This window comes from Rhyacophila brunnea, unplaced genomic scaffold (genome assembly GCF_057557595.1).
Source record: "Rhyacophila brunnea isolate RB1 unplaced genomic scaffold, BYU_Rbru_1.0 scaffold_20, whole genome shotgun sequence".
In the NCBI taxonomy this organism is placed as follows: Eukaryota; Metazoa; Arthropoda; class Insecta; order Trichoptera; family Rhyacophilidae; genus Rhyacophila; species Rhyacophila brunnea.
Genome location: NW_028232860.1, coordinates 22795171 through 22822997, shown reverse-complemented (window position 1 = coordinate 22822997; position 27827 = coordinate 22795171). Strand labels below are relative to the sequence as shown.

Genomic DNA, 27827 nt, shown 5'->3' with positions numbered 1-27827 from the left:
ACCAAGAATAAATATTATATAAAAATTTATTAGACCCGTCATGGATAAAAACCACGTGCTATGTGTTCACTATCACTGCCTTTAGCAATACTCACTCTGACAACTCTCAAAATAAGACGGATCCACCCGACAAGTTTCGCCCGTGCCACCCATCTCTTTCGTATGCAGAAACTCGGCTGAGTTTTTGACTACCAATAAAGCGAGTGCGAAATTTCGTCATCTCACTAAACGGTGGAAGAGGGGCGGTAAAGGAAGCCACCTCATAAAAAGCAAGTGCCACTAAAAATGATCGTAACAATAAAATCCGCGTTCTGTGCTCCTGGTACATCCAACACGGGCGGCTGATCCCTTCGCACCGTGGGAGACTGCGATCGTCTACCTCCTCGCGCTTCTGTTTACCTTGTATCAGGGTGGCCGCAACTGTCATTAAATTTGCATTGTTGGCTGCGTGAAAAAGGTTTTCTTCTACCTTTTCGAAATTATTTTTTTAATACAGTCGTCATTATTTGATTTATTGTAGTAACAACACTTATAAAGTTATAAGTCTCGGGTGCAAATCCAGACTGAAAAATTCACCCAGAGATAGACCTACCTAATAACAGTAGCGAAAGGTAGAAGTAGGCTGGATCCTACATAAATAATGCACACTTAACTTTATTAATCAAAAGTATTTGTTTTTATTGAACTAAGACTACAATAGAACTAAATAGATAGTACAATATGTAGATAGTGTTTGTTAGTTTTTAAAATTCAATTAAACTCTGCATAATCCAAGCCATTGTAGATAATAGACATACAATATTCGATTATCTATAAAATATCTAAAATTATATTGAACCATACATAATTTTAGATAATTTATAGATAAATCCTATGCTCCGATGCTGGAGTGTAACACGTTGCAATGTATTGTTAAACTACCTATTGCAAATGATTTCCTAAACGTAACTTTATTTTGTTATTAATTTGACATTGATTTACGAAAAATATTTAGAATTATATAAACGTCGACAAAAAAATGATTTTCCTCACCTGTAAATAAGATATCTTGTATTCTATAAGACAGTAAGTAGTAATTTTCATTAGAATTTCCCCCATTCAAATGTTAATAACTCAAACAAAGACTATGTTGTTACATGATAAAAGTCATAAAACATTTACTCATGATTCCCTGTGAGTGGGTAAGTACCTGCCCTTAATTCGTAAAAAGGATTTGCATAAATATAATCAAACTGCCTTCCCCTCTGTCTCTGATTATTTAAGGACATTTACCCCTTGACTCGACAAAACGTCATTAACTACACATCGATGCACTATTCCCCGAACGGAAAGGGGTTCTTAAAAACAACTGCAACCGAATCACGGCGGACTAACATGGCAACACAGGCCTTTGCCAGGACGGGGAGTCCACGGAATAAACTACAATTAAATTTTAAATTAAAATCAATGCTCGGCTGGGTCCGCTCTACGTCATAATACAAACTTCGACTGTGTGCTCATTTGTTAAATCGGGGTTGAGTGTAATTTTCAATGCATCGGACCGCCAGATCTCGTAATGGCTGTCGATAATGTTTCAAAATTTACAAAGACAAATCGCCGAGCGGAAACAATTGAAAATAGCACAAAATCATCACGTATTCTGATACATTTCACAGCCTTTATCAGCGTGCAATTATAAATGCAGATAGTTTCTTTTAAAACTGGGGCGATCCTTTATGAAGCAATTCAAACGAAGATGGGTAATTTTTGTTTTTCGCGGAGTATTGTGCCGTTTGGCTATGACGCTGAAGGGTAGATTTCGCGTGAAATTCGAAATGGTTTTTATTGTGTTTCGCAGTGGACTGGGCATGGCCGTTAAAGTCTATCCGCAAAGTCGAAGGGGTGCGGTGGATGATGGGGTTGGAAGTTAATGAGTCACGCGCGGGGGTGGGGCTGTAAAGGGAAAATTATTCGGGGGGCAGAAGGGTGCGATTGCTTTTTGTGTTGTGTTATTTTCTGGTGTCAGTTTTGGTTCGACGAGGTGACGGAGAGGGTGCCTATCATGGGAGATCAAATTGTACCAGGGTTACTTACATAAAATTAGATGCATTGAATTTACTCTGTATATTGTCAATCAATGCTTAACGATAATATTATTTTAAGAATACATATAATGTATTCTTTTCATAGGCTAAATTTTGTTCATTAATTTAATTCAATACAATTGCATTCATAATGAGTTTCCATACTTTTAGATAGTTACTTAAATATTTCTTTCCTGACTTTAGGTTACACATTATATTATGAACCAATGAGCAATGCAAATTATCAAGGTAAAATTAATTGGCAACACAATATTATCTAATACTTTCAAAACGTTTACAACATGATATAAAAACAAAGAAAATATGTTTTTATTAATAATAAATAAAAAAACAGGATAATAAAAATATAATTTTGAATATTTCAGAAACATACCTATTAGAAAAAATCTAGATAAAAAGTTAGACCGAGTGGGTCTCGATCTCACGTCATTCAGTCTTGGCGAAGCATGGAACAGTTCTATACAATACAGGTAGGTTCAGCCTTCCTTGGATTAAGTAGTCTCATAAAGGCGATGTATGTATTCATATTGCATTTACCATGCAATGATTTATCCTGAAAATAGCATCTCCGTTTTCACATCTGTCGGCGAAGACTAAAATATGCATAATATGCTCACGAACTCGAGTGTTAGTGACGTGGTAGCAGTGGCGAAGGGTGGAGGTAGGCTGTTAAGATCCGTCATAAATAGTGCACATTAACCTTTTTCAGTCAAATGTATATGTTTTTATTGAAATAAGACTACAATTTACAGATGGTATTGGTTGGGTTTTAAAAATCAATTAAACCCTGCGAAAACCAAGCCATAATAGTATTGGTATATTTTAGGCGATATGACAAAATTGTGCACATTTTTTCATTCTTACTTATTTGTTTTCGTTAGATTAAGAATACGTATTACACATATTGTTGGTTCATTTTTTTAATTCATCAAGCTATGCCTAAACCAAACTATAATAGATAAAAATTATTATTCTATCTATAAAATATCCAAATTTATGTATGATTTAATTACATAATTTTAGATATTTTATAGATGTACGAGTATTTTTTGACTATTATCTATTATGGCTTGGTTTTTGCAGGGTTTAATTGAATATTAAAAACTAACCAACACCATCTGTAAAATGTAGTCTTATTTCAATGAAAACAAGTATGTATGACTGACAAAGTTTAGTGAGCAATATTTATGGCGGATCTTAACAGCCTACCTCCACCCTTCGCCACTGCGTGGTAGTACCAGTGTAACTGGTATATTCTGAAAAAATCTTTATTATTATTTTAAATAACGTCTCGTTAATAAATTTATTCTCATATTATTATTTCTTACTGTTTAATGTCATTTTGTATTAGGTATTATTATAAATTAGATTTTACACCATTAAAAGCCCACATAATCCCATTGAATCTCGGGTGTTTTAGGACATTAATGTACCGCAGCTGAACAAAATGCAGAAATTTGCATAGCAGTTGATGATTGCAACCCCCCCAGTGGCGTGCGTAGCGTTAACCCATTCAATATTTTCTTCTTGCTAATCAATCAACGCTGCGTCGACCCCCAGTAACTTGCAGCATTGGCACTTTTCAGTTTAGTTTCGAATTAGGGATCGCCAACTATAAACACGACCGCTGACATTGAAAATTTAATATATTAAATGAAATTTAAAAAATGTCAATTAAATTTCTGCTCAATGATGGTTAGGACCTATAATTTTTAACATATTATGAACATTATTCGATTTCTTGTTCAAACTAGCATTCTAGTTTATTTTGGAGGTGTAGAATTCCATCACACAACATTAGCCTATCGGGATAATACATTATACTGTAACTATAAAGCTACCTTGCAAAGTAAGATAGGTACTTAAAGTGAATGTGTATTTTCAGTTAAAAGAATGTTGCAATTTTAGATAGGTATTGCATATGTTCAGTATTGCATTAATAATACATATTTTACATTTTCGGTACCTACCTATGTAATTTGATCAATAATTGGACAAAACAATAAATTGACAGGTCAAATGACATATTGCGAACAAAATAACCATCGAATTTTAAATTTTAGTGAAACCTTTTACTTTTCAAGAAAAAAATAAATGGGCAATCGATTCAACGAATTGATCTATGTGGCTTTGATAGTTGTTTTTTTAAGAAGTTCAACCACAATGTTTGATCTCGAGTAATAAGAAAACATGAAAGCATAATCCAATTGTTCCTATTTCTTTAACTAGTATATAACACAAGTTAAGAGCGGTACCAACTCACATCACGACATTCTACTTATTTATGCAGAAACAGGATTCAAACATGGTAAAGTTACCATGTTTGAGGCGTCTAATTCCAAAAAGCGATAAGTCCACATTTGGTCAAAATCGAGAAAAAAATACGCATGTATTCTTTGTATAATTTTACACAATATGTATTAATCTATAAATTCCAAAACGCGACATAACCCTACGAAAAAAAATATTTTAAGTCTCGATTTATTACAAATTTAAAGCGTGGTTGATTTCGCGCGTGTTTAAGTCAACCAATAAAGTAACGTTCAATATTGAAAAGGGCGTCTCCCATGCTGTAGCATCTGGTAAACTCATGACAGTGCCACGGAAATATGTGCCTTATGCGGAGTAAATTAAAAAGTGAGGTACAAATAGCGATACGTCCAATTTTATTTTGCCTATATTTATTACATTTAAGAGTTTATCGGCTGAAACAAATTGCCATTTGGGTCTAATTTCGACATAGAATACAACGGAAAAAATTATCTCACGTTAAAACAAATAATTGAAGCTTGAAACATAAAAACGTTGTTTCCCGAATATATTGAATTGTGGACTTGTCGTTAGGTGTACAATTTGAAGGTATAGTTTGACTTGTGCTTCTTTAAACTTTGAACACATACATATTTAATTATTATATTACTATTGTTTCGTGGAATAGTAGTAAAGGATTATAATATATGAATGAAACTTACAGAACTCAACCTTATATATAGCGTCTTATTTAATATCATTTAATTATCTTTGCTTTTTAAAATAATTTTATTCGATTTACATTAATGGTAAAACCGTTACGTTCATAATAATATGTCTTTTATGGTTATCAACGGCTGCCATAGACGCACGCGAAAGAAAGCCAGTGGGGGAGCAAAATTGCATTATGCAGAAGGGAAATTTCATATGTATCTATACATCCGATGTGCACTTTCTGGGAACGATTTGAACTAATCCAGTGATCCATCATTACATTAGCGGGACTATACCCTCCACTATCCAAATTCGCAGTGGGAGCGAGGGAATTAAGGGTCATTTTACAATTTTGTGTTGATTTTTAAACGCCCTAAAAATTTGAAGAGTTGGATTATGTATAGGTGTATTCATATTTTTACATTTAAGATTTATTTTAAAATTTGCAAAAATTGTCTTCAAGCATGTATGTTTATATATAGATTTTTATTCATGATATTGGTTACACTTTTCGGCATCAGCAGTTTTGTGTAAACATAATATGTACAAATAGACCTAATGAAGTGTCCATAAATTAATTTAAAAATCAATAAATTAATACCTACTGTAATCGCAAACGCACAAAATATAAAATTTAAGGATATTCATTTTCTTTATTTTTATTTTTTTATTATTATTATGTCCACAGTAAGTAGGTATCTTTAAATACAAAGATTGGTTTCATCGTAGATTAATATCGTAAGATGATATTTTTTTTAAATATGGTTATGTTACTAGGTATTCAAATATAATATATCATGATAATTGGTAGGTACTTAATAATTTTGTTGCTCAATCGGTACATAACATCGTTTGATTAGAAAATATTTTACTATTTTAGATTAATTTAATAACAACTTAATTATTTTTTTCTCACAAAATGAGTCTATTTTCCACAATAATTATTACGAGTCATTTTATCGTTTAAAAACACCACAACGCAGTACTTATATTCCATAAGAATGACAAAAATATACAAAAGTGACACTTGATAAACAAAATATTCATCTTAACCTACTTCAACAAACATTTTTGTTTGATTGACTTTTCTGTCCCCCAAACACAAGACGCCCCTGGCGTACAATAGTGCAATGATGCCATTACACTCGGATGGGTAAAACGAGCGATTTTGATGTTTATCGCCGCTTTGTCTACGGGCTGTAATTTAATGTGGGAACTCTGTGCACTTACGTCTTTTTGCGTTACACAGTGGCAAATATAAACAAAAATAGTTCACCCTGATAGATAGGAAGGACACATGTGACTTTTGTGGAATTCGCCTCGAAATAATTTGGGAGGTCCGTGACGGAATTTAATTAATTTATCGCATTCTTTGAAATAAATTAAAATCCAGAGTTGGTATTTTATTATACGCATTCAATATTCAAAATTAAGGTGATATCGTAAGGTATTTTAATTAACAATTTAATTAACACGATGGCTTATTCTTACCTGTTCACAATATTTTATTACATTATTTATTTGTCTTGATTTATAGTCTGTCATTATAGGCATTGCGGGTGGAATTAACTTCCAGCCAATCCTTGGGTACAGTGTACTGTCTTGTAGTGTGGAGGGTTGAAGATGTAGTGGATTTGACAGTCAATCTGATCTGGCGGGTATTTTTGCTAGCGTCTGTCAACCTAACGTCATGATTGCGACGAGCTTTGTGATAAAATCGTGAAAATGATATTAGGTACTATAATTAGGCGGACGATAGCTCAAGGGATAAGGCCACTCACCTGGTTAGTGAAAGGTGGGCTCAAGTCCTACCTGGCTTAACTTTTTTTTATTAAGATATGTTTTCTGACGAGTTTTCAATGATAAGAATATCATATTGAATAAAACAATAATAATTTAATAAGTAATGAATCTCTAAATAGTAGGTACTTAATACGTGGGTATTGAAAGTTGTATTTTGAAAATAATCATTGACTACTCAAATAGGAATACTATGTCAGTGCAACAACATATCCCTGGATAAATGGATGTAAATATAAATAAATATACATAGGGGTGAAGGAGTAGACGCGGAAGGGAGGTGCGATGGTCCTCTGATCGCAGAGAGGCAGAGGGAAGCGTGAATGCTTTTAGTTTTGAGCAGAGCATTTCTATGAAAGAGTAAGCGATGCTCGTAGGTATGTCACGTGTTTAAAATGAAAAGAATCTAACTCCTCAAACGTGATTTTTAATAATTTTACATTTTTTTTTGACAGAAAATGATGAAGATTTGCTACCTACCTATCTAACTTATTATTTATAAACGTGTTATATTTAAGATTTTTTAATACTGATCTTGTAGTGAGTCGATATTCTTCTATGAGTACAGATACGTTCCACTAGTTAGCAGCACCATTTTTTTCAGTCTACTGATCAAAACTGGTGAAAATAAATGTATATATTGTTACTCTACCTATCATTTATTTTATACAATTAACAATACACGTCGACTTTATAAAAGAGAAAGGACATAACGTAACCCTTAGTTTTTTCTGAAAATAGGTTTTTTTGATAATAACGTTAAATACACAATATTATGTCCAAAGAACGTATGCTGCAAATGCCGATTTATCATCAAAATTCAGCTTGCAATTGAAAAAAAAGAAGGAAATGAAGTGGGGAAAAACGACTTAACCATATTAATTAATATCAGATTAGGAATATAAAGCCGAAAATTATTAATTATCGTGCACTTCACGGTTATGTCTAGTTTGTATATTTTTACTTTGAGCGAAAACCATAACAAAAACGTTTTTGTGCCTCCTGTAAAATTTGATTTGTGTGGATTAATTCCTTTTTTTCTTTCTACTGTCGACGTGATTTAAGAATGTAGCATTTTGTTATTGAATATATGTATTTATTACATAATTTGGAACAACTCGACCTGCCAGGTATATTTTTGAGGTGTTTCAAATGGTGTACATATGTTAAATTAGATATTAAATAATCTGAATTTATTGTTTTGTGAAATGGGTTGTGAAATTCGACTCGCAAAGATGCACCGTATCACTTCGATATGAAGAGCAAACAGCGTAATCTGATTTGGGAGTCATACATAGGACGGATCATTTCGGGGAAGGAGATTTGATTTGTTTGCGAAATGAATATTGATTTGTTTGCTAAGTGAATTAAGCACTACGAACGCGGAGGAGCTGTTGGCGTTACGATTTTTATGATATCTAGGTATAACACTTTTGCTGTAATTTATATTGCAAAATAGCAGTTATATACACTTAAATTTGATGACATAATTTGATCTATTAAACTGTAATATATCATGATACGATTATTTTTTGTAAAACAATGACCAGTTCGAAATTTAAAATTCGAAATTTAAAATTAGTTACTTACATCAAGACAGACATCTATCTACCTGGCACACTATCTCCAGTAATAACTACAATAAAATTACTTTTGATGCCAGTGTATTATATAAACCTTTTTTATAGGAACGCCTTCAAATAAATGAATTATCATATAATTAATATTGTATGTATTATGTTCCAATAGCTGAAATTGTAGATAGATATATGTATTTATTTTTATTGTCCGCTTTGTTCGAATAAGTACTAATTTTCGGCTAAAATTCAACACGGTTACGAAAATATTCACTCAAATTCAATTACAGAGCATTAAAAGTTTGTTCTTGGGAGGAATTAACCTCCTTAAAACGTGACGGAGCAATCCAAAGAAAGTTCTAAAAGTTTTCACCTAGGAACGCCCCTTGTGAATTTTTATTCAATGAAAATATTAAGTTTTTAAACGACTTTTTGCGATAGAAAGATTACACGATTAAGTGTTGTTTATCTGGTTAGGGTAGTTAAGCTTGTCGATGATAGTTTGGCATTTTGCTTAAGATTATTCAAATTTGCTCTCTGCATAACGGCATAACGACCAAATACAACAACAACTAATTGTGAAGTTTCAAGCAACACACATAAATAACATGTCGATAGTTTTATCGAATCATATAATGATAATTTTGCATACGAATTTACACATAATCCCTCAATGTTTCTCCACAACCGACATATTACCGAAATAAAAAATACAATTAATAATATAAACCTCCAATTTGACATGATTAGTTTACTCGATAATGATGTCCCATTTATTACAATATGTTAATTAGATGTGTATGTATATACAAGCAAAAATGGAATTCTACCTCCATGTTTCAGATCAGTTTTTGTACCTGATATGAAATTGCTGGATCAAAATTATTACTTTCTCTTGTCGGACTAATCATACACCAATTGCACGGACTACGCGGCTGGTTAGTGCGCTTTATAGAAACAAGGCTTACTATATTCAAGCCGTGGCACAGAATTTCGAATCACGATGGTAGTGCTCTTATATTCGAATGATTTTCGATTAACTATTTCATTCAAATTATTAAGTAGGTACCATTTATTTTATTTCAATATGCAACAATCATCATTTTCTATAAACAGTACCACATCCTGAAGCGGGCCCCCAGGCCAGGATCTTTGGTGGGCCCCCTACCTATCACGAAGGTTAAAGGTGGTCTGACGCTCTAGTGGCGTTTTCTAAATGGTGTTCGAGGTCAATAAAAATTCAGTGTATTTTTAACGATTTTTAACACATCTGATTATGGAGTTGTCGAGTATCAACACACAATAACCAAAAATTGCATCGCACATCCATACTTATATTTTCAAATTAGCGCCGCAGGCGACTTTTTTACTATTGGGGCATATTTAAGATGTGTATTTATCTCAATTATGTGGTCGACCCGCCACGCCGGGCCCCCCTGAACCCGGGCCCCTAGGCTAGAGTCCTGTCAGCCCTTTATCGGGGATCATAATTAGCACTACCAACGAAGTTAACAGTTTCGTGTCGTGGCATGACAATAGTAATCCTTGTAGTGACTTAGAAATGATTTGTATTTTTATTATAACTTGATGTACCTGTTTAAAAAAAAAATCTAAATGCCATATTGTGAACGTCTTGAATTAATAATTTGTTGTGTCTTTTTAATAAATAAATAAAAACCCAATTTTGTCACTTCGGAGGTTTTAACATTTCAATATATACGAAAATTATGTAGGTTAAGACTTTTTAGACTTTAGAGCGACAAATTGAAACAAAAATGATGCATTCTATATTGTGTAACTAACATTCACAAAACCTATTGAAAATAATTAAAGAACACATATTTAAAAAAAAGTTACTGCAAGTATTAGGATATCATGAAACCATGTGGGTATACAAAATGACAGCTCTGCTAGAAACACTGGAAGTCAGTCTCCGAGTTGTACCTTGTAGTACGTGTTATCTGCTGTAATTAGTTAAAACAGCATTTTAAATGCAAAGCGCAGGGCAATTCAGTGAAACGATAAGAAACAATCATTATTAAAGGTGTGGCAAGCCTCGTGGGGTAAGACGACCCACTACTGCCGACATTAAAAGTCCAATCTTAATGGCCTTCTCTATTGATGCAAGGGGAACTAACTGTTAGTGCGATGCAGAGACTATACAATATCTAAATAACCACAGTAATTACTGTGGTCCGTGGTAATGCGCTATTATATTGAATTTAAAGCGAACGTTCGTTTGTTTATTACACAATTTTGAAGTTATTGACTAAATAACTTTCGCGATTTGTGTCTTCGTTCATACTATACTTTCTGTGCGATATCAGTTATCGGACGTTAAATGATTTTCGTCATCACTGTCTCATTAATCTCAATAAGTCTCGTAGATTCTTTAGTCAAAACGTTCTTCTTCTTCTGTCAAGGCTTCGCTCACCGGAAGGCTGCTCTGCATAAATTATTATGTATATACCCATGAAATACTATTATGTAAGGATATTACTTCTTATTTTATTACGATGATGTTGAACTAATTAAATCTGTTTCTTTTGTTCACAGGTGATGCGAGTAATGCTAGCATCGGCAGTGGAGAAGGCACGGGAGAGGAGGACGACGATACGAATGGAAAAAAGAACCAGAAAAAACGCGGCATTTTCCCCAAAGTAGCCACCAATATCCTCAGAGCGTGGCTCTTTCAACACTTAACGGTGAGTCGAATCCATTGTCCATAGACTTTATGTAATGCACCGGCGGACGTCTAATCCGTGTCTACTTACCGACCGATTAATTATCGTCCTGTGCACCTGGTTTCAATTCGTCAAACTAGCGCCACAAGCGGATGTCGTCAAATGAAATTAACTTCTTTTCATAGAGTTAGACACTTGCATTGTTATTTGTACATAGGTATTCAGTCCACTTAAAATAAATAATAATATATTTAAAATACATCATTTTTTATAGCATATAGATACTAGAAAAATACGACGCCCGACGAATCGATATCGAACCCTTATCCACTAATTTCACATCAATGTGCTTTACCAATTAAACCACGTATGTCCTATCTCATTACGACGAATTATTTTAATACATTGCGTTAATTTCTGCAACTGTCAAATACATAAAAATAGTTTAGTGTACATATATATATTTACTGTTATTTCTTGGTAGAAATATATGATACTTATTGAAAGAAATAACATTTTTTGAATATATGTTTTCACATTTAAATTCAAGGATGACTACGTGTTACGACATTATCACTAAAAAAATAACATTTAATATTTATTTTTAACAACCTTTATTCCATATAAGGAGATGGCTTTAAGGTAGGTATACACTTAGGTACATTAAAAAAAACATTTCTGCGAATACATTAGAAAAATGATCAAACAAATTGAGAAGGCATAATTATTACACTTTTTTTATGAATTAAAATAAAATACAATAATTAACATAATTTAATAATGCTCTAGGTCTGTCTACACAGTTTAGATTTAGAATGACATTACAGCTATATAAAATAAGTTTAGAATATTGCAGCCACCAGTCTGTTATAATATCATCAGTTTGTTTAAAACCACTTCCCTAACGTGTTACACGCGTAAGACTTTCAATCCATTCACGAGGTCGATCGGATGCTTTCCGGTTTCCCGAATATCAGTTTCTTTGGGAGGCCCTGACTCATGTATCTTGTATAAATGACCCTGTCGTCTAAAGCCGCACTTATGGGTCAATGACATTGAGCTACTTTACGAGCTGCTTGTTTGCGAATTTACAATCTGCCTGTAAAGTCGCCCAGTGTCATCGAAAAAGGTAACAAGCAGATTGTAAACAATCTACCGAGAAAAGTTGAAAGCCGGCCAACTTTACACGCTACACGCCGCCGTGTGGGCCTACTGCGTAGTAGCGACTTCCCGGTAAAAAATGAACTACGTTCTGTCAAAATAGTAGCTAGCTTGTTAGCTTCTCAGCGAATGGAAAGTTTTGTGTGCCGCCCGCTTTTAAATTCGTCAACAAACAGCTCGTAACGTAGCTCAATGTAATTGACTCATTAGCATTAGACCAAGCGAGCGAATGTTTGTTCTCCCCCCACTCCAGCGAAATTCTCTTGACGTAAACGCTTTTTGTTGAGCGAGCATAAGAATTTCGCTGGAGTGGGGGAAGAACAAACATTCGCTCACTTGGTCTAAACTCTAAATGACTGTTCGATATGCAAGCTCTGTATTGTACCCCTGTTCCAACAATACCGCGCAGGACGCTTCGCTCAAATGAGCCCAACACTCTTTCCGTATTTTTGATTACGCACCAAGTCAGCCCATGACAACTACTGTTTTATTAGTTTGTCTTTTGTATGTAAAATGTATTATAATAAGTGTTTGTTCAATGCCGTTCGTTAGACCGAAGCGACCGATCTTACTTATTATAATCTCGATTATGTACTAACAATTATTATTATTGTAGTATATATTTTGGATCACATATAACTTTACCATTTTTTTTTTTTTTTATAATAACCATACCCTTGCTTTTTCGTACAAGGTGGTTGGGTGGGTTAGTTGCATTGATGTGGGGCTAATTAGGTGCCTCCATTTATATCTTTAATTTTCTTTATAGCCAGGATTAAATATTTTGTGTAGTGTTCTTGTGTTGTTCTATTGCTTAGTGCTTCGTGAGGCTTTTGGAGGTCAATTTCGTGATTATGTTGTCTACATCGAGTCCTGAGAGTCCATCGCTCCCTTTCTAGTATAGGGCAGTCGTTGATGACATGCCACACAGTTTGAGATGTGTTGCCGTCACATGGACAACAGTCGTCATCCCTCAATTTAAATCTTTTTAGATAAGCTCGCACCGATCCGTGGCCTGTTAGTATCTGTGTGAGTTCGTGTGATATTTTTAAGTTCCTGGCAAGAGTGATGGCACAGTTTATGTTTGGAATAAATTTCTGCGTTATTGATCCTGTGGCGGATGTTGTGTATCTGTGGTTCCATAGCTCTATGGTATCTTCGTTTAGTTTTTGTTTTGCGTAACTCAGAGGGAAGTGTGTATAGGTTAAAGGTCTTTTGTCTGTTGTGGCTTGTTTAGCGTATTTATCAGCTTCCTCGTTTTCGGCTATCCCTGTGTGACTTCTTATCCAGAAGAATCTGGGGTTTGTTCCTATCATTCGAAGCTGTGTTGACAGTGTTAAAATGTCTCTTACAAGTGGGTGTGTCGATGATGGGTTTTGGAGAGCTACCAGACTGGATTGGCTATCTGAGAATATGTTTACATAGTCGTGTCTGTGGAACTTTAATCTTTTGAGTGTCCACTCGAGAGATTCTCTGATAGCAAATATTTCTGCTTGGAAAACAGTGCAGTAGCTTTCGAGCTTAAATTTTCGGGGTGTTATTAATGTTCCATTTTCGTAGGCTACAAAAGCTGCCCCTACTTTGTTATCGATTAGACTGCCATCTGTGTAGATCTCCAATCCTGTGATGTGGTATTTTGTTTTAGTGTCTTCGTCAACTGTTCCTATGTGTTCTATATTTTCTAGATGTCTGTTACCAGGATGTGGAAGTTGTGTGTAGTGTATTTTGTTTTCGTATGTTCTGTCTGTAGGTAAGTGTCGGGGAAGTATGTGGCTTGTTTTAACTTGGTATATTCCTGTAAGTTCTTGTATTTTTATATCTATTGGCGCTATTCCTGCCAGGGCTTGTGCTGACGTTAGCGATATTGTGCGATATCCCTTGCAAATTGATATTGCGAAAGGTCTTTGCGCGGAATTCAGTCTTTTTTGGATCGACTTTCTGTGAGTTGCTTTATTCCAGACCGATGCCGCGTAAGTTAAGGTTGGCTCCACAGCTCCATGATATATAATTTTTAAAACTTCAGGAGACGCCCCCCAAGTGGCTCTTGCTGTTTTTAAAAAGAATTTTCCCATTTGAGCTGCTTTCTTACATATGTAGTCGACGTGTTTCGCCCAATTGATGTGCCTGTCTAGTATTATGCCAAGAATTTTAAAGGAATCGACCAACTTTTTCGGTTTTCCTTTCCACTGGATTTCTGGTGTTCGTATTTTCCTTTTGTTGATAAACATTATATTTGTCTTAATATCTGAGAAGGTTAGTTTTACGTCTTCACCCCATGAGTTTACTTTTTGAAGCACGCTATTGGTTTTTAATTCCAGTTCGTCGGTGTCTTTTGCTGCTATCAATATTAACACATCGTCAGCAAAGGCTTGTATGTATGTATTGTGGGGTAAGAGTATTGTTAATAGACTGTCTAAGGCGATATTCCATAGTGTTGGGCCACAAGTTGAGCCTTGGATGCAACCTTGGGTTTGGTCTTGTTTTATTTCTTCGTCTGCATACTTTAGTTTTACTTCCCTATCTTGTAGATAACTGCAAAACAGTTTGTACAAGTTAGGCGGTGTTGACTTGATTGCAAGGGCGTTTTTTATGTGTGGCCACCATGCGTTATCAAATGCACCTTGAATGTCTAGGGAAATTGCTATGAGTGATTCTTTCAATTCGAGATGCGTTGAGATTATGTGTACGGCTTTGTTTAGTGCGTGTTCTGTTGATGTTTGAGGGGTAAAGCCAAACTGTTTAGTGCTCAATTTGTTGTTTTTTGTAAGATGCCAGTGCACTCTCTGAATTGCTAGTTTTTCTAGCACTTTTCCGAAAACGGGAAGGAGGCCGATAGGCCTGTACGATTTTGTGTCCATAGCATCTTTCCCAGGCTTAGGAACGGCCTTAATGATCGCTATTTTCCAGGATTTCGGGAAGTGAACGAGTGTCAGACATTTATTTTATAGTAGTAGAATTTCTTCAGGGAAGTTTTTTGCGAAATTTTGGCAGATATCTAATGTGAGGTTGTCGTGTCCAGGTGCCTTTTTTGGAGTCATATTCTGTAAGGCGGATAGGATCTCAGTAAGTGTGAATTGGATATCATCCTCTCCGCCCGGAATATGGTTGTCTGATGTGTGTCTGATGTAGTGTTGAATCGGTGTATCTGTTGTTGGATCATCGTATGGAAAGAATTTTTCCATTAGGGCTTTTGCAGAGACTTTTGCGGATGAGTGCTTTACTCCCTCTGTAGTAAGTGTCGATTGAATATTGCTGGCATTAGTTTTTTTTGTTATTTTGTATAGCGAAGACCATGCTGTCATTGGCGTCTGAGATTCATAAAATAATTTAGCGCTTTTAATTTTTGCTTCCTCAATGGCTGTTTTGTATGCTTCTCTTTTGTCGATATAGTCAGTGAGCTTTTGTGGTCGCATGATGTCACTTGAGTTCTGTAATTTCCGTTTTGATCTGAGAGTTATTCTTTTCATTTTTGTTAATTCAGCGTTCCACCAGATTGGATTTTTCCTAATATCATGTTGCGTTTTTTGTGGGAGTATTTTATGGCATGCGATAGAGATTGCCGAGGTGACCGTTTCCACTGCAGTGTCGAGTTCAGGAGTTGTATGTATGTTTTCAAGGAACTGTTTATCTATGTTAAGCTCGGCCATGTTTTCCCTTGTCAATTCATTTATTTTTCTCCAGTCGGTTTTTTCATTTGTTATAAAAATGCGTGTTGAGTCGGTCATGGGTGAGAGTACGCTAATTGTATTGTTCCAAGTAAAGGTGATTGGGTTGTGGTCTGAGATGGGGTTGTGTTGGTCTTCTACTGTCCAGTTAGCAATTTTGTGTGTTGTGTTTGGTGAAGAGATAGTGATATCGATATGAGATTTTAAATTTTCCATTGGTTTGTAGTGAGTAAATAACGTGTACACGTTTATATCGTATCGTTATCCGATAACTTTATTAATAAAAAACAAAATGCACGGCGTCGAACTTTTTCAATAAAATAACTTTTTTTTTAAAATAATTTTTCGCTAATGAGTTTGAAAAACTGTAGTCGTTTTCGGGGGAAAAGTTTGAAATTTTATTTCAAATTATACCGTAAAATTGTTTCACAAATTTAACGATTGGTTTCCCTAGTCGGTAGGTATCAGGGCCGCAGGTGGCAACGGCGGTAGGGCTTTGGGCAGGCTCCGATGTTAATTCTCCCGACGCCGCTCTACGCAATGTCCCGCACAATAGATACTTTAAAATAATACCAATTTCCCATGTACCTACCTACTCCTCTCTTTGTGAATCTGATGGATTGTAGGCGGGAAGAGTATACCTAGATTAAATTGTATTAGGGTAGCATTAGGGAATATAATTAATAAAAATACTGCTCGGAAAAGTCACTAAGCAACTTAAGCGAAGGCTTTATTTTTATTAATGAGTGAAATGACAGTTTCTACAAACAATAATAATTATTGTTATTTTTATTACAACATTGTTGATTATTTTTCTTTGAAATAATTCACAGGTTTATTCACTAGCTAGAATTTCTTAATAGTTACGGTGGGTTGAATTCTTCCCAATACCTTTCGTGGATCGCGCCTGTGACAATTTATTTTGCTCGGTGCCTTTCTTTCAATTTCTTTTTTTATTGACCAATAGTGGAAAATTGAATATTTAGTGGGCTCGCACATCATGCGTCTTACGACGAATTCGTCGATGTGACGTCATCGTAAACCAAGAAACAAACGTTATCAAATGGAGCTTCGCAGATTGGCCGATGCAACTGCAACTCTGCGACGCTGCGACATGCGTCGAGTTGCATTGGCCATCCGCGCATGCACACAGCTGCAGAATCGGCCATTTCTCTCCAGACTGTCGCCGCGTTTGGCAGAGCTAGAGCTAGCAGCGCTAGGCAGATGTGCGAGGTTGTGATCATGCAACATTCGCCGGCAGTCTCGGAGGTTTTGATTTACGGCCGTCAGGCACACAAGGCGAGTTTTGATGTGCGAGCCGGCTTATAGCGCCTGTACATCTCGATTATAACTGTCTACACGTAAAAGTGCTGACTGTCTCGCCAATCTCATTATTCAAGCGTAAACTAGACGCGTTGTCATTTTATGGTGCTATTTGACTGTTTTTTTTAAATGTTAAACGTGCTTAACTCGGTGTAATTCGTATTTCTTACGGCAGGTTTGCCACTATCGTTTTACTGCGCATGCTCAGCTATCTCTCAAATTCCAACTGTCGCGCGAAAATTCAGAAGCTTCTGAACTTTTTTGATTCACGCATGCAATCTTGCAAATTGCACGATACTGCGTGTTTACATGTGCATTTTTTTGTTATGGCCGCGATAATACGTACTGTAAGCAGTAAATTCATGCACGTGTAAACGGGGTATTATTCACAGATACGGTTTCTTCTAGTCGCTTTTTAGTATTAGGTGTGCCGAGATTTTTCTTCACTATAATGTAATAGTACCTTAGGAAAGCTCTGAACAACCGTATACTGAGCTTCAAGAATAGATGTTTGGCAGGTGTGAGAGAGAAAGAAAGTGAACTAAGCAGCCTCTCATCATGCTGATAAAACCTAGCTTGCCTGTTCTTCAAGCCGACCGCTAACGAGATACCATCCGCACAGTACAGTGGAGCTATAGGATGACATGGGAAGAAGAATAAGTCATAAATACGAAATAATATTTACCAGGCGCTCAGAAACGTAGTAATACTAATGCACATTTATGTGTTTAAAATTTTAGCAAAATTTGTAATAATTGTTTTAGCCTGCGCAAACAAAATACAAAGTAAATACACATCTCAAATGACACGTTCTACCAGGGCACCATCTGTTCGGTTTGGTATTTTAAGCACTAATTTAAATATTCTGTACGTACTGTGATTCGTTCGCAAACAGTACGCGCGGTGTTATTATAAAAGTCGAAACAATTTAAAAACGAGAAGAGCCAGCGGAACAAATTTAATGGGACTATTTGCGTAATGTATAAACAAGCAGAATTCCCAAATTATATTTTTTTTCGTATTTAGATTATGCATGTTTTGTTTTTTATGCTTCGTTAACGTATTCGATTTAATTTTATTGCCCGATTAAAAAATATAGCGGCTCTAAGTATTCTAAGTGATTCTTTACAGAACCAAATACAAACAAAAGATTTCTATAAGCCTTCTAGTACTTAAGTACTTTAATACTCAAACATCAAAATGTTGAGAAAACAGGAAATGGTTTGGTTAGGGTTTGGTTGTGATGATTTTGGAGCTTTTTACAGATATTTATTTATCACTATGATTATTATGAAGTGTCACTGAAATCGTCAAATTAAATATATAAGCTCATATCGTTTTTTTTTTATATAATAGTGTTCTGAAATTATTCTATATAAACTTTTAAAAATATATGTAATAAGCTATATATTGGAATTGCAGTTTAGAGAAACGAATATACAGTGGGAATATTCATTTATTATCAAGATACATTTCTAAATAATCCATATACAAAATCGAAAAATCGACATAAAGCCTTATCATATCGATGTTGGTACCTATACAGAAATATTATCAAATAAATACTTCTACATATAAAATCATTTTAAACAGTCATATTATAAAATAAACCTATTTCAGTGACAACTGTATTTACAAATAGCCAAACACGGATCTGTTTATACCAGGAGACCATAACATAGACATCTAGTTTTAGTCAAAGCTAGTCTATTTCCTGTGAACGTCGAGTATATTTCCGGTCCGAGTTATTCAGGGCTTTAGCGACCGCCTACATAAGAAGACGTCGTGGGGAAATGGCATTCTCACAAAACGCAATAATCTGACATGCTGCGCCGCTCATGTCTCCCTGTCACTATATTCACAACAAATCTCTTAATATTGCATTTACGTACTTGTGTGCCTGATAGGTTTTATGAGACCCTGATACCAGATGCACATTACATTATGTAGAAAATACAGAAAAATATATTACTAATTCACAGTAAATTTATGTAATCTGTATTGATTGTTTTTATTATGGATTCTTAGATCGAAACAGCTGTCAATTATACTCAAATGGAAAATTAACAAAATGTGTTTTCCACTATGTATATAATATCCCAGCTATGTATGATATCTTGATACAAATATTAATTATGGTTATATATTTTATGATCTCACAAAGTATAATCCTTCACGAGATCGACGCGTTGGACATGCCTAAGATAGCTAGTATAATATCAGTGGCGAGGGGTAGAGGTAGGCTCTTAAGATCAAATATAAATTGTACTTCATACTAAACTTTGTCAGTCATACTTATTTTGTTTTCATTGAACTAAGAATACAAATTGCAGACGGTGCTGGTTAGTTTTTAAAAGTCAACTAAACCCTGTCTCAACCATACCATACTAGTTTGGGTATGCTATGAGATCCGACAAAAATAGTGCAAACTTTTCAGTCATACTTATTTATTTTCGTTGAATTAAGAATGCATATTATAGATCATGTTGGTCGGTCATTTAAAAATCATTAATCTCTACCTAAACCAAACGATAATTGGTTTATCCTTCTATCTATAAAATATCTAAAATTATGTATAATTTTATTATTTTTTACCTTTATATTTTGAATTTTAAAGACACTTTTTTCAATTTGTAGGCTTGGTTCATTGAAAACAAATACGTATGATGCCTGACAAAGTTTAGTGTCCACTATTTACGTCGGATTTTAACAGCCTAACTACACCCTTAGACACTGATATGTAGTTATTATACTGTCTTATCAACAAATATGTTGGTAAAAAGAAATCAATCCCATTATTAACGTATAAAATAAATTTCATCGAAAATACTGAAGATTTATTTATAATGTTGGTAAATCCCATTTTCATTTACTCGTGAAAATTTATTACGGCATGAAAACAATATCATTAATGTCGGTATGTACCGACCTACCTATGTCTGATTGAAATTTATTATAAGAATGAGGCTTTCGAATAATGCGATGGCAAAAGTACCCACGTAACGCTATCCGAAAATTTCAAATGCAAATCTGATTTTCATTCGCCGAGAATTCCATCGCAAGTATCCACTCCCAATGCGAGCGTTATATTACTCAAGAATTCGATAATGAAAATTCTCGGCCTTAGTTGGCCCCGAGATATGTATAATTGTATTAAAGATTTCCCTAATCACGAAGAAAAAATAACGGGTATTAGGGATTCAGAGCGTAGTGAGGGGGACCTTTTTATTCTCCTTATTACAACGGTGCTAGAAACAATCTTATAAGTATAAATATAAGCCAGCAAATATTAATTAAACTGCGAAGCTTTGTTGCAACGCCATAAGCGTTACATGAAATTAGTCCCGAAATTTCAAATAATTGAAAACATAACGTCGGCTAGAACTATTCTAACTAACATTTGAAATATTTTTCAGAAGTGTTCTTTGAAACATCTTATTTAAATTATTTATTATTTATATATACACATTTATGTATCAATTTTTTCATCAATAGTCCTACCAAAATATGGTATATACAACTAATAAATAACTGAAGTGAGTCGTTTCAGAGAACTCCCTTCTGAAATATTTCAAATGTGAGTTAGAATAGTTCTCCATTCATTCATTCCAACCATGTCCGATCCTAATAGGATCATATGGGCATCCACAGAGTAGAGGTTTGTATTAACAGATTTTGTTTTTACGAGAAATGGATGTAAGTAATAAGCAAATACATTAAAGAAACCCTTCTCCATAAAGAGTATACTTATTATACAAACTCTACGTTCATATAATATGAAAGTAGAGCTGAAAACGTCTAGTAAGACCCAAGCATAGAGTATAAATTGATAAAAAAACGAGGTAACTTTTAGTATGCGCTAATTAACGTTAACTAATAGTATGCGTTTAATTAACGTAATATTAGATTGAGGGAAATGATTAGATCAGGTGCAAATTATATAATTTTTTAATTTTTTTGTTATTGTAGGTATTCTAATGTTAATCTAACCACTTTGAAAAAATATAATAAATCAATAATAGTTTTCTTTTTTCATACGTACGACTTGATTAAATTTATGTAATATTAACACTATTGACCGAAGGTACTTGATGGAATTTGAATCTAAATTCTAATGGATTTAAGTTTTATACTATTCCTACTCAAATGGAATAAGTACAAAACTTAAATCCTTTAGAATTTAAATTTATGCAAGTTGTCGAACCCTTAAAACAGTGATAAGCAATCTTTATTTTCACGAGGATTAAATTAAATACTAAAAACTTTTTAGGACTGCATTTATTTATCTCACATATTAATATATATTTTCGCATAATTATACAAACCGATTATTTAGCCCTACGTTTAGACGTGAAGCATATTTTTTTTTGTAATTCGTCATTTTGAGTAACAAATGCTAATACAAAATTGTCGAACAATCTAAGTGAAGAGATCTTCACGTTGGCAATATTAAATAAACCGTAAATTTTCTAAATGCAACAAATTGTGGCGACCATATCGGACGGTCGGATGTGCCCAACAGCTGGTTGAATCGACTTGAACAGCTCTTCCCTTTCAGTACACATTTATACGTACGTATTTCTATAGACATTAAAACGAATATGTAAACACAACTGAACTGAAAATATATGGATGTATAATTTACATTTCCTATTTACGCCCTTACTCTCTGTCTCCATCGCGAGACGCATGAAAGAAGAATCCCTCCAAGACTCCTTGGTACGGAGGAAGGTGGCAAAATTCCGGCTAACGTTGCAATTTCATTACAGTCTTAGCGCCGTGGACATAAATCAACGGTGCGCGCTTTGACGGGGACCGGGGTGGCATGAGAGCGAAGAGGTGGATGTAACGCACAGAAAATAGAATGGGTGAGCAAAAGAAAACGGCGCGTTGCCGATCTTGCTGTCTTTTCACAAGGTGGCGTAGAAATCTCGAACTCACAAATTGACGATGAATTGTGATTATTTAATTTTTTTAAACTAATCCCACGTCTTTATCTCAAATAATTTATAATAATTATGTTACTAATAATAATTTGTCTCTAAGTCATTGAAAAATGTATGGTTAGTAAAATTAATCGACATTCTATAAATGAGTCGATATTCCAAGTATCTAAGTACCATCGTTTTTCTGTCAGGAACACCGTTTTGAGATAGGTAATTGCTTTTGAAAGTTTGGGATGGTTTTATTACCTACAGCCGTCTCTGAGATAATTTTTTACTTACACAAAAAGCAATACAAAATATAAATAAATTAAAAATATGCCTCTGGAAAAATATCTAATAATTAGAAAGTTAAAAGATTTTAACCTAAGTACTATTATAAACATAGCGTAAATACGTAATCGTCTTAGATCAATGTCAACTAAATATGATATATTATATTCAATTGTTTTCTACTAAAGGCTTTCTACTGGGAAATAGAATTTTAAATTAGGTTGGTAGGCACATTAATAAAAGACATGTTAATAAAACAGAATAATTATCAAGGTTTTGTACTGTAAAAATTATTTAAATATATTCAGTGGCATTTATATCTCATTTACCTCAATATTTGACTTAATTTAATCACTGTATTAATTTGAAACTAGAAGTTTTACTAATAAAGCCGTAGCTATAAAATGTATGTTATTTAACCAAGAAAGCTTAACGTTTTTATTAGCTAAATTATACGGAAAATAAATTAAATTAAATCATACAAATTGATTTATTAGTCAATAGCTATTTCGATCGATGCATCATTATCAGGAAAAGATAATATTGATAACAGTTATGTCATAGTTATCTAATCGTAAAATAAATCTGTAGAATTTAAAGTAATATGTAATTTATATTATCATTTTCTAAAATAGATTACATAGAAACTCAATTAATTTAGGTAAGTACTTTTGGAAATATTCAATGTCCAATGACGAACACAAACTTACTGTTTCTTACCACAACACACGTTTAACTTAATAATTATCACTTGATTTAAAAATATATAAATATACATTATCTACTGGAGTCGTTTTGCTACACCTTGTATAGGTACATACTTCTTAACTAGATACCAGGGCACCATCTCAGGATCGAAGATAGATGAAATCCCAGTTGATTTATTCTTTATTCAAATGCTCAAAGAATGGCCAATGTATTGGGATTGAGTAATCCAGACTTTCGGGGCCAAATAATAATGCAAAAAGGTGACAGGCAAATTACTAAACGGCTCTCGGCATAATTATTATAAGAATACAATCTATTATATGAATTAGGAGTGGTTTTATTTTGAATAGGTACCTACCTATTTTGCCATATTATTTGTTTTCTGGAGTTGTAATATATTACATATATTTTCAATATGGAATGTTGCATTATTATATTTTCTATATTATTCATTAAATAAAATAATACTTTTATAAACAAATTTAAAAAGTTTGTTAAAACGGAAATAACGCTTCAGATGCATCGTGTAATTGACAAGAAATTTTTAACTGTAGCTTAATCGATAAAGTACATTGCCCGAATCGCCATGGATATATTTTGAAGACATGTTCAGTATTATGTTTAAATTATAGTTTTTTTTCCAATGGCTTTGTTTTGACTGTTCCAAATTATGTATCATCAATATAAATATACAGTGTTACATTCTTGTATGTTCTCCCAAGGACCAATGGTACAGAACTAACATGTCATTGTTAATGCCGATTGGAAGGGCAACAACACTGTGTTCAATAAAATTGTTTCGTATATTGATATATTCCACTTACTGGTGAATTTATATTGACGTTGTTTAAAAGTTTTTGTGTGATTGCATTACTCTGTCCTTTATTTAAATATTGGTAACACTCATTTTTCTTTGTTTACTAAGAATGTCATATTCTGAACGCTTTGAATTTGTAATATGGGTTTGACCAACTGACCAAGTAAGGAACCTTTTAATGCAAACAGCACACCATAAGAATCATGGGTTATAACTGAGATTTTAAATAGTGACGATACTCAACAGTGAAATACATGGAAATGGAGATATTATGGATATGAGTTAAAAAGATTCATTAAAAATCATGTACAATCATAGTAAGCTTTAACTTTAAACCATAGACTCAAATCTATAAATTTATAAATTTAATGAAAACATAATAATGCACCTACTTTTAGTCAGTAAGTAGCTACTTAAGTTTTCACTGAAAGTTAACTACAGCTTCAATGCATTAAAATAAAATGTAAAAGGGGAACCTCTTAACACCTACAGATAGCTACTTTACCCTCCATAACTAAGCATAAAAATAGCTAAAGGCACGGGCTATTTAAGCGCAGAGGCTCGAAATATACGGCTTAGAACATCTTTTTCGCTAAAACGAAAATCTTGTGCCTCATTATTTGTACTTAAGAAACAGAAACGAAAGAATTACCGGCCCCCGGTGGAGGAAGAGGGGGGTAACTAGTAAAGTATAGCAGAATACTCTCGTGTACTAGGAAAGAAATTAACTGCCTGGATAACTAAATACGTTTCTGCAAGGCAAAAACGGGTTTTTCGGACACCTTAAATTAAGTTGGATACGCTAAGTTTTAAAAGCCCTCCCGATAAGCGCTTTCTTTTGTTTTTTAGTGTTGAAGACAGATACATTTTAAATTCATGCGTTTTATGTTTACGCTATAATAAAAGCCCGTCTCGGAAAACTATATAAATATTTTAGAAACTAGCTGATACCTAAGTACTATAAATTTCAAAACACATTAGTTATTCAAGTTTTACACTTATAGTGATAATTATATATTCTATCAGACAGATAAAAGCTATAAAACTAAAATAAATAAAGTATGTACCTACTCGTAATTAAAACAATGAGATATAAGTACGTTTGTAAATAATTTAATATAAAATGAATGTTTAAATAATAATTACGCACCAGAGTCTGCTAGGTCGTTCTATTTATTCTAGTAAATCGTTCAATGCGGTGCGTAGATCGCTATTGTAGCATCGCCGTGGTTGTGAGGGATGTTACGCAGTGGTTACAGAATCCATGCGGAGTATCGCATTGTCATGAGGCATTCAAAACGTATATCTTCTAATATATAAAAATTAATATTTGTGTGTGTGTGTGTTTGTTTGTTCGTATTTAATGCGCAGCCATACCGTTCATCCGATTGCGATAAAACTTTGTCAACTTATTGCTTGCACTTGCGCGAAGAGTATAGGCTATACTAATATATAAAAATGAATGTCTGTCTGTCTGTATGTCTGTCTGTCTTTCTATCTGTCTGTCCCGTATGCGTTCCTATACCATTCATCCGATTGCGATGAAATTTTGGTAAGTGGTTGCATGCACACCCATAAAGGTTTCTGAATTAGAAAAATTATCAGCTTCTTCTTCTTCTTCATTCTATTTTCTTTTATTCGTATGGTTCCTATACCATTCATCCGATTGCAATGAAATTTTGGTAAGTGGTTGTATGCACACCCATAAAGGTTTCTGAATTAGAAAAATTATCATCTTCTTCTTCTTCTCCATTCTATCTTTTTTTATTCGTATGGTTCCTATACCATTCATCCGATTGCAATAAAATTTTGGTAAGTGGTTGTATACACACCCATGAAGGTTTCTGAATTATAAAAATCATCACTTTCTTCATCTTCTTCATTCTATCTTCTTTTATTCGTATGGTTCCTATACCAGTCATCCTATTGCGATGAAACCTTCGTCAGTTGTTGTGTTAACATCCGCAAAGGTTTCTGAAATAGTACAACCATCTTCTTTTTATTCTTCATTCTATCTTCTTTTATTCGTATGGTCCTTATACCATTCATCCGATTGCGATGAAACCTTCGTCAGTTGTTGTGGTAACACCCGCAAAGGTTTTTGAATTAGTAAAACCATTTTCTTCTTCTTCTATTCTATATTCTTCTATTCGTATGCGTTCCTATTCCATTCATCCGATTGTAATAAAATTTTCGTCAGTAATTGTGCCAACACCCGCGAAGGTTTCTGAATTAGTACAACCATCTTCTTCTTATATTCTATCTTCTTCTATTTCTATGCGTTCCTATACAATTCATCCGATTGCAATGAAATTTTGACCAGTTGTTGTGAGCACGCCCGCAAAGGGTTCTGAATTAGTACAACCATCTGCTTCTCTTTCTATACGTATGCGTTCCTATACCATTCATCCGATTGCAATGAAAATTTGATCAAGTGTTGTGTTCACGCCCGCAAAGGTTTCAAATTGATACAACCATTTTCTTCTTCTTTTTCTTCTATTCTATCTTCTTCTATTCGTATGCGTTCTTATACCATTCATCCAATTGCGATGAAATTTTGAACAGTTGTTGTGCGGCAAGACCGCGAAGGTTTCCGAATTAGTACAACCATCTTCTTCTTCTTCTATTCGTAAGCGTTCCTATACCATTCATCCGATTGCAATGAAACTTTGGTGAGTTGTCGTGCGCACGCCTGCGAAGGTTTCTGAATTAGTACAACCATAATCTTCTTCTTCTATTCGAATGCGTACCTACACCATTCATCCGATTGCAATGAAACTTTGGTGAGTTGTCGTGCGCATGCCCACGAAGATTTCTGAATTAGAAAATCATCTTCTTCTTCTATTCGTATGCGTTCCTATACCATTCATCCGATTGCAATGAAATTTTGATCAAGTGTTGCCCGCAAAGGTTTCTGAATCATCTTTTTCTTCTTCTATTTGTATGCGTTCTTATGCCATTCATCCGATTGTGATGAAATTTTGACCAGTTGTTGTGCGCACGCCCGCGAAGGTTTTTGAATTAGTACAACCATCTTTTTCTTCTTCTATTTGTATGCGTTCTTATACCATTCATCCGTTTGCGATGAAACTTTGACCAGTTGTTGTGCGTTTAAAAGTTCAAAGGTTTCTAAATTAGTATTATATAAAATACAACGTTTATTGTTTGTTTGTTCAATGCAATTTTGATTTTTTTTACTACATATTAATAACGTTAATAACGTTTGCATATTTTGGATTCGATTTTAATTTAGTGGTCTTTTGTTTGACATTTACTCCTATTAGAATTATTTTCATATTGCCATATTGTATAACACAGATATTTTAATATCAAAAAAACAATTACCTCTTATTATTTTTTAAATATCTAAGATAAATATACCCACGAAGCGACCCTGTGCGAAGCCGGGTACTTCAGCTAGTATATTATAAATATTAGGATTAGGTTATTTTAAGAAAATATAATAAGATGATAGATTGTAATGTATAATATATCATATTATAAAATGCAGACAAAGAAGAATCACAATAGACTATTATTTTTTTATGGTTTCATTATGTGTTTAGTTTTACTGTAATAAAAACAGTGTCAATTTACCATGCAAATGTGTATTTTTCACTAAGAGGTCTCCATACTTGTCAGTGACTCAGTTTTCGTGTATCTAAAACCGCATCTGATTAAAACTATTAGGCGAACAGAACATAACGCGGATAGTGACTATTCTTCTATACAATGTTATTTTCTGTTAATTCGTTCTTTTTTCAAAAATAATTTCATTGAGAAGTAAGTCGTTTTTTTGCCGCCCACCGCTCTATCATTCCATTAAAG

At 34.0% G+C, this 27827-nt stretch overlaps 1 protein-coding gene across 2 annotated transcripts in view; it reads left to right on the top strand.

Annotated features, from left to right (window-relative positions):
* Positions 1–27827, top strand: part of hth (Meis homeobox homothorax) — a 930897-nt gene that overhangs the window by 584446 nt on the left and 318624 nt on the right. For both annotated transcript variants that reach the window (XM_085948514.1, XM_085948513.1), the window contains exon 10: positions 10982–11130. In XM_085948514.1, the coding sequence (XP_085804640.1) occupies positions 10982–11130 (149 nt within the window). The remainder of the gene's footprint in view (positions 1–10981; positions 11131–27827) is intronic.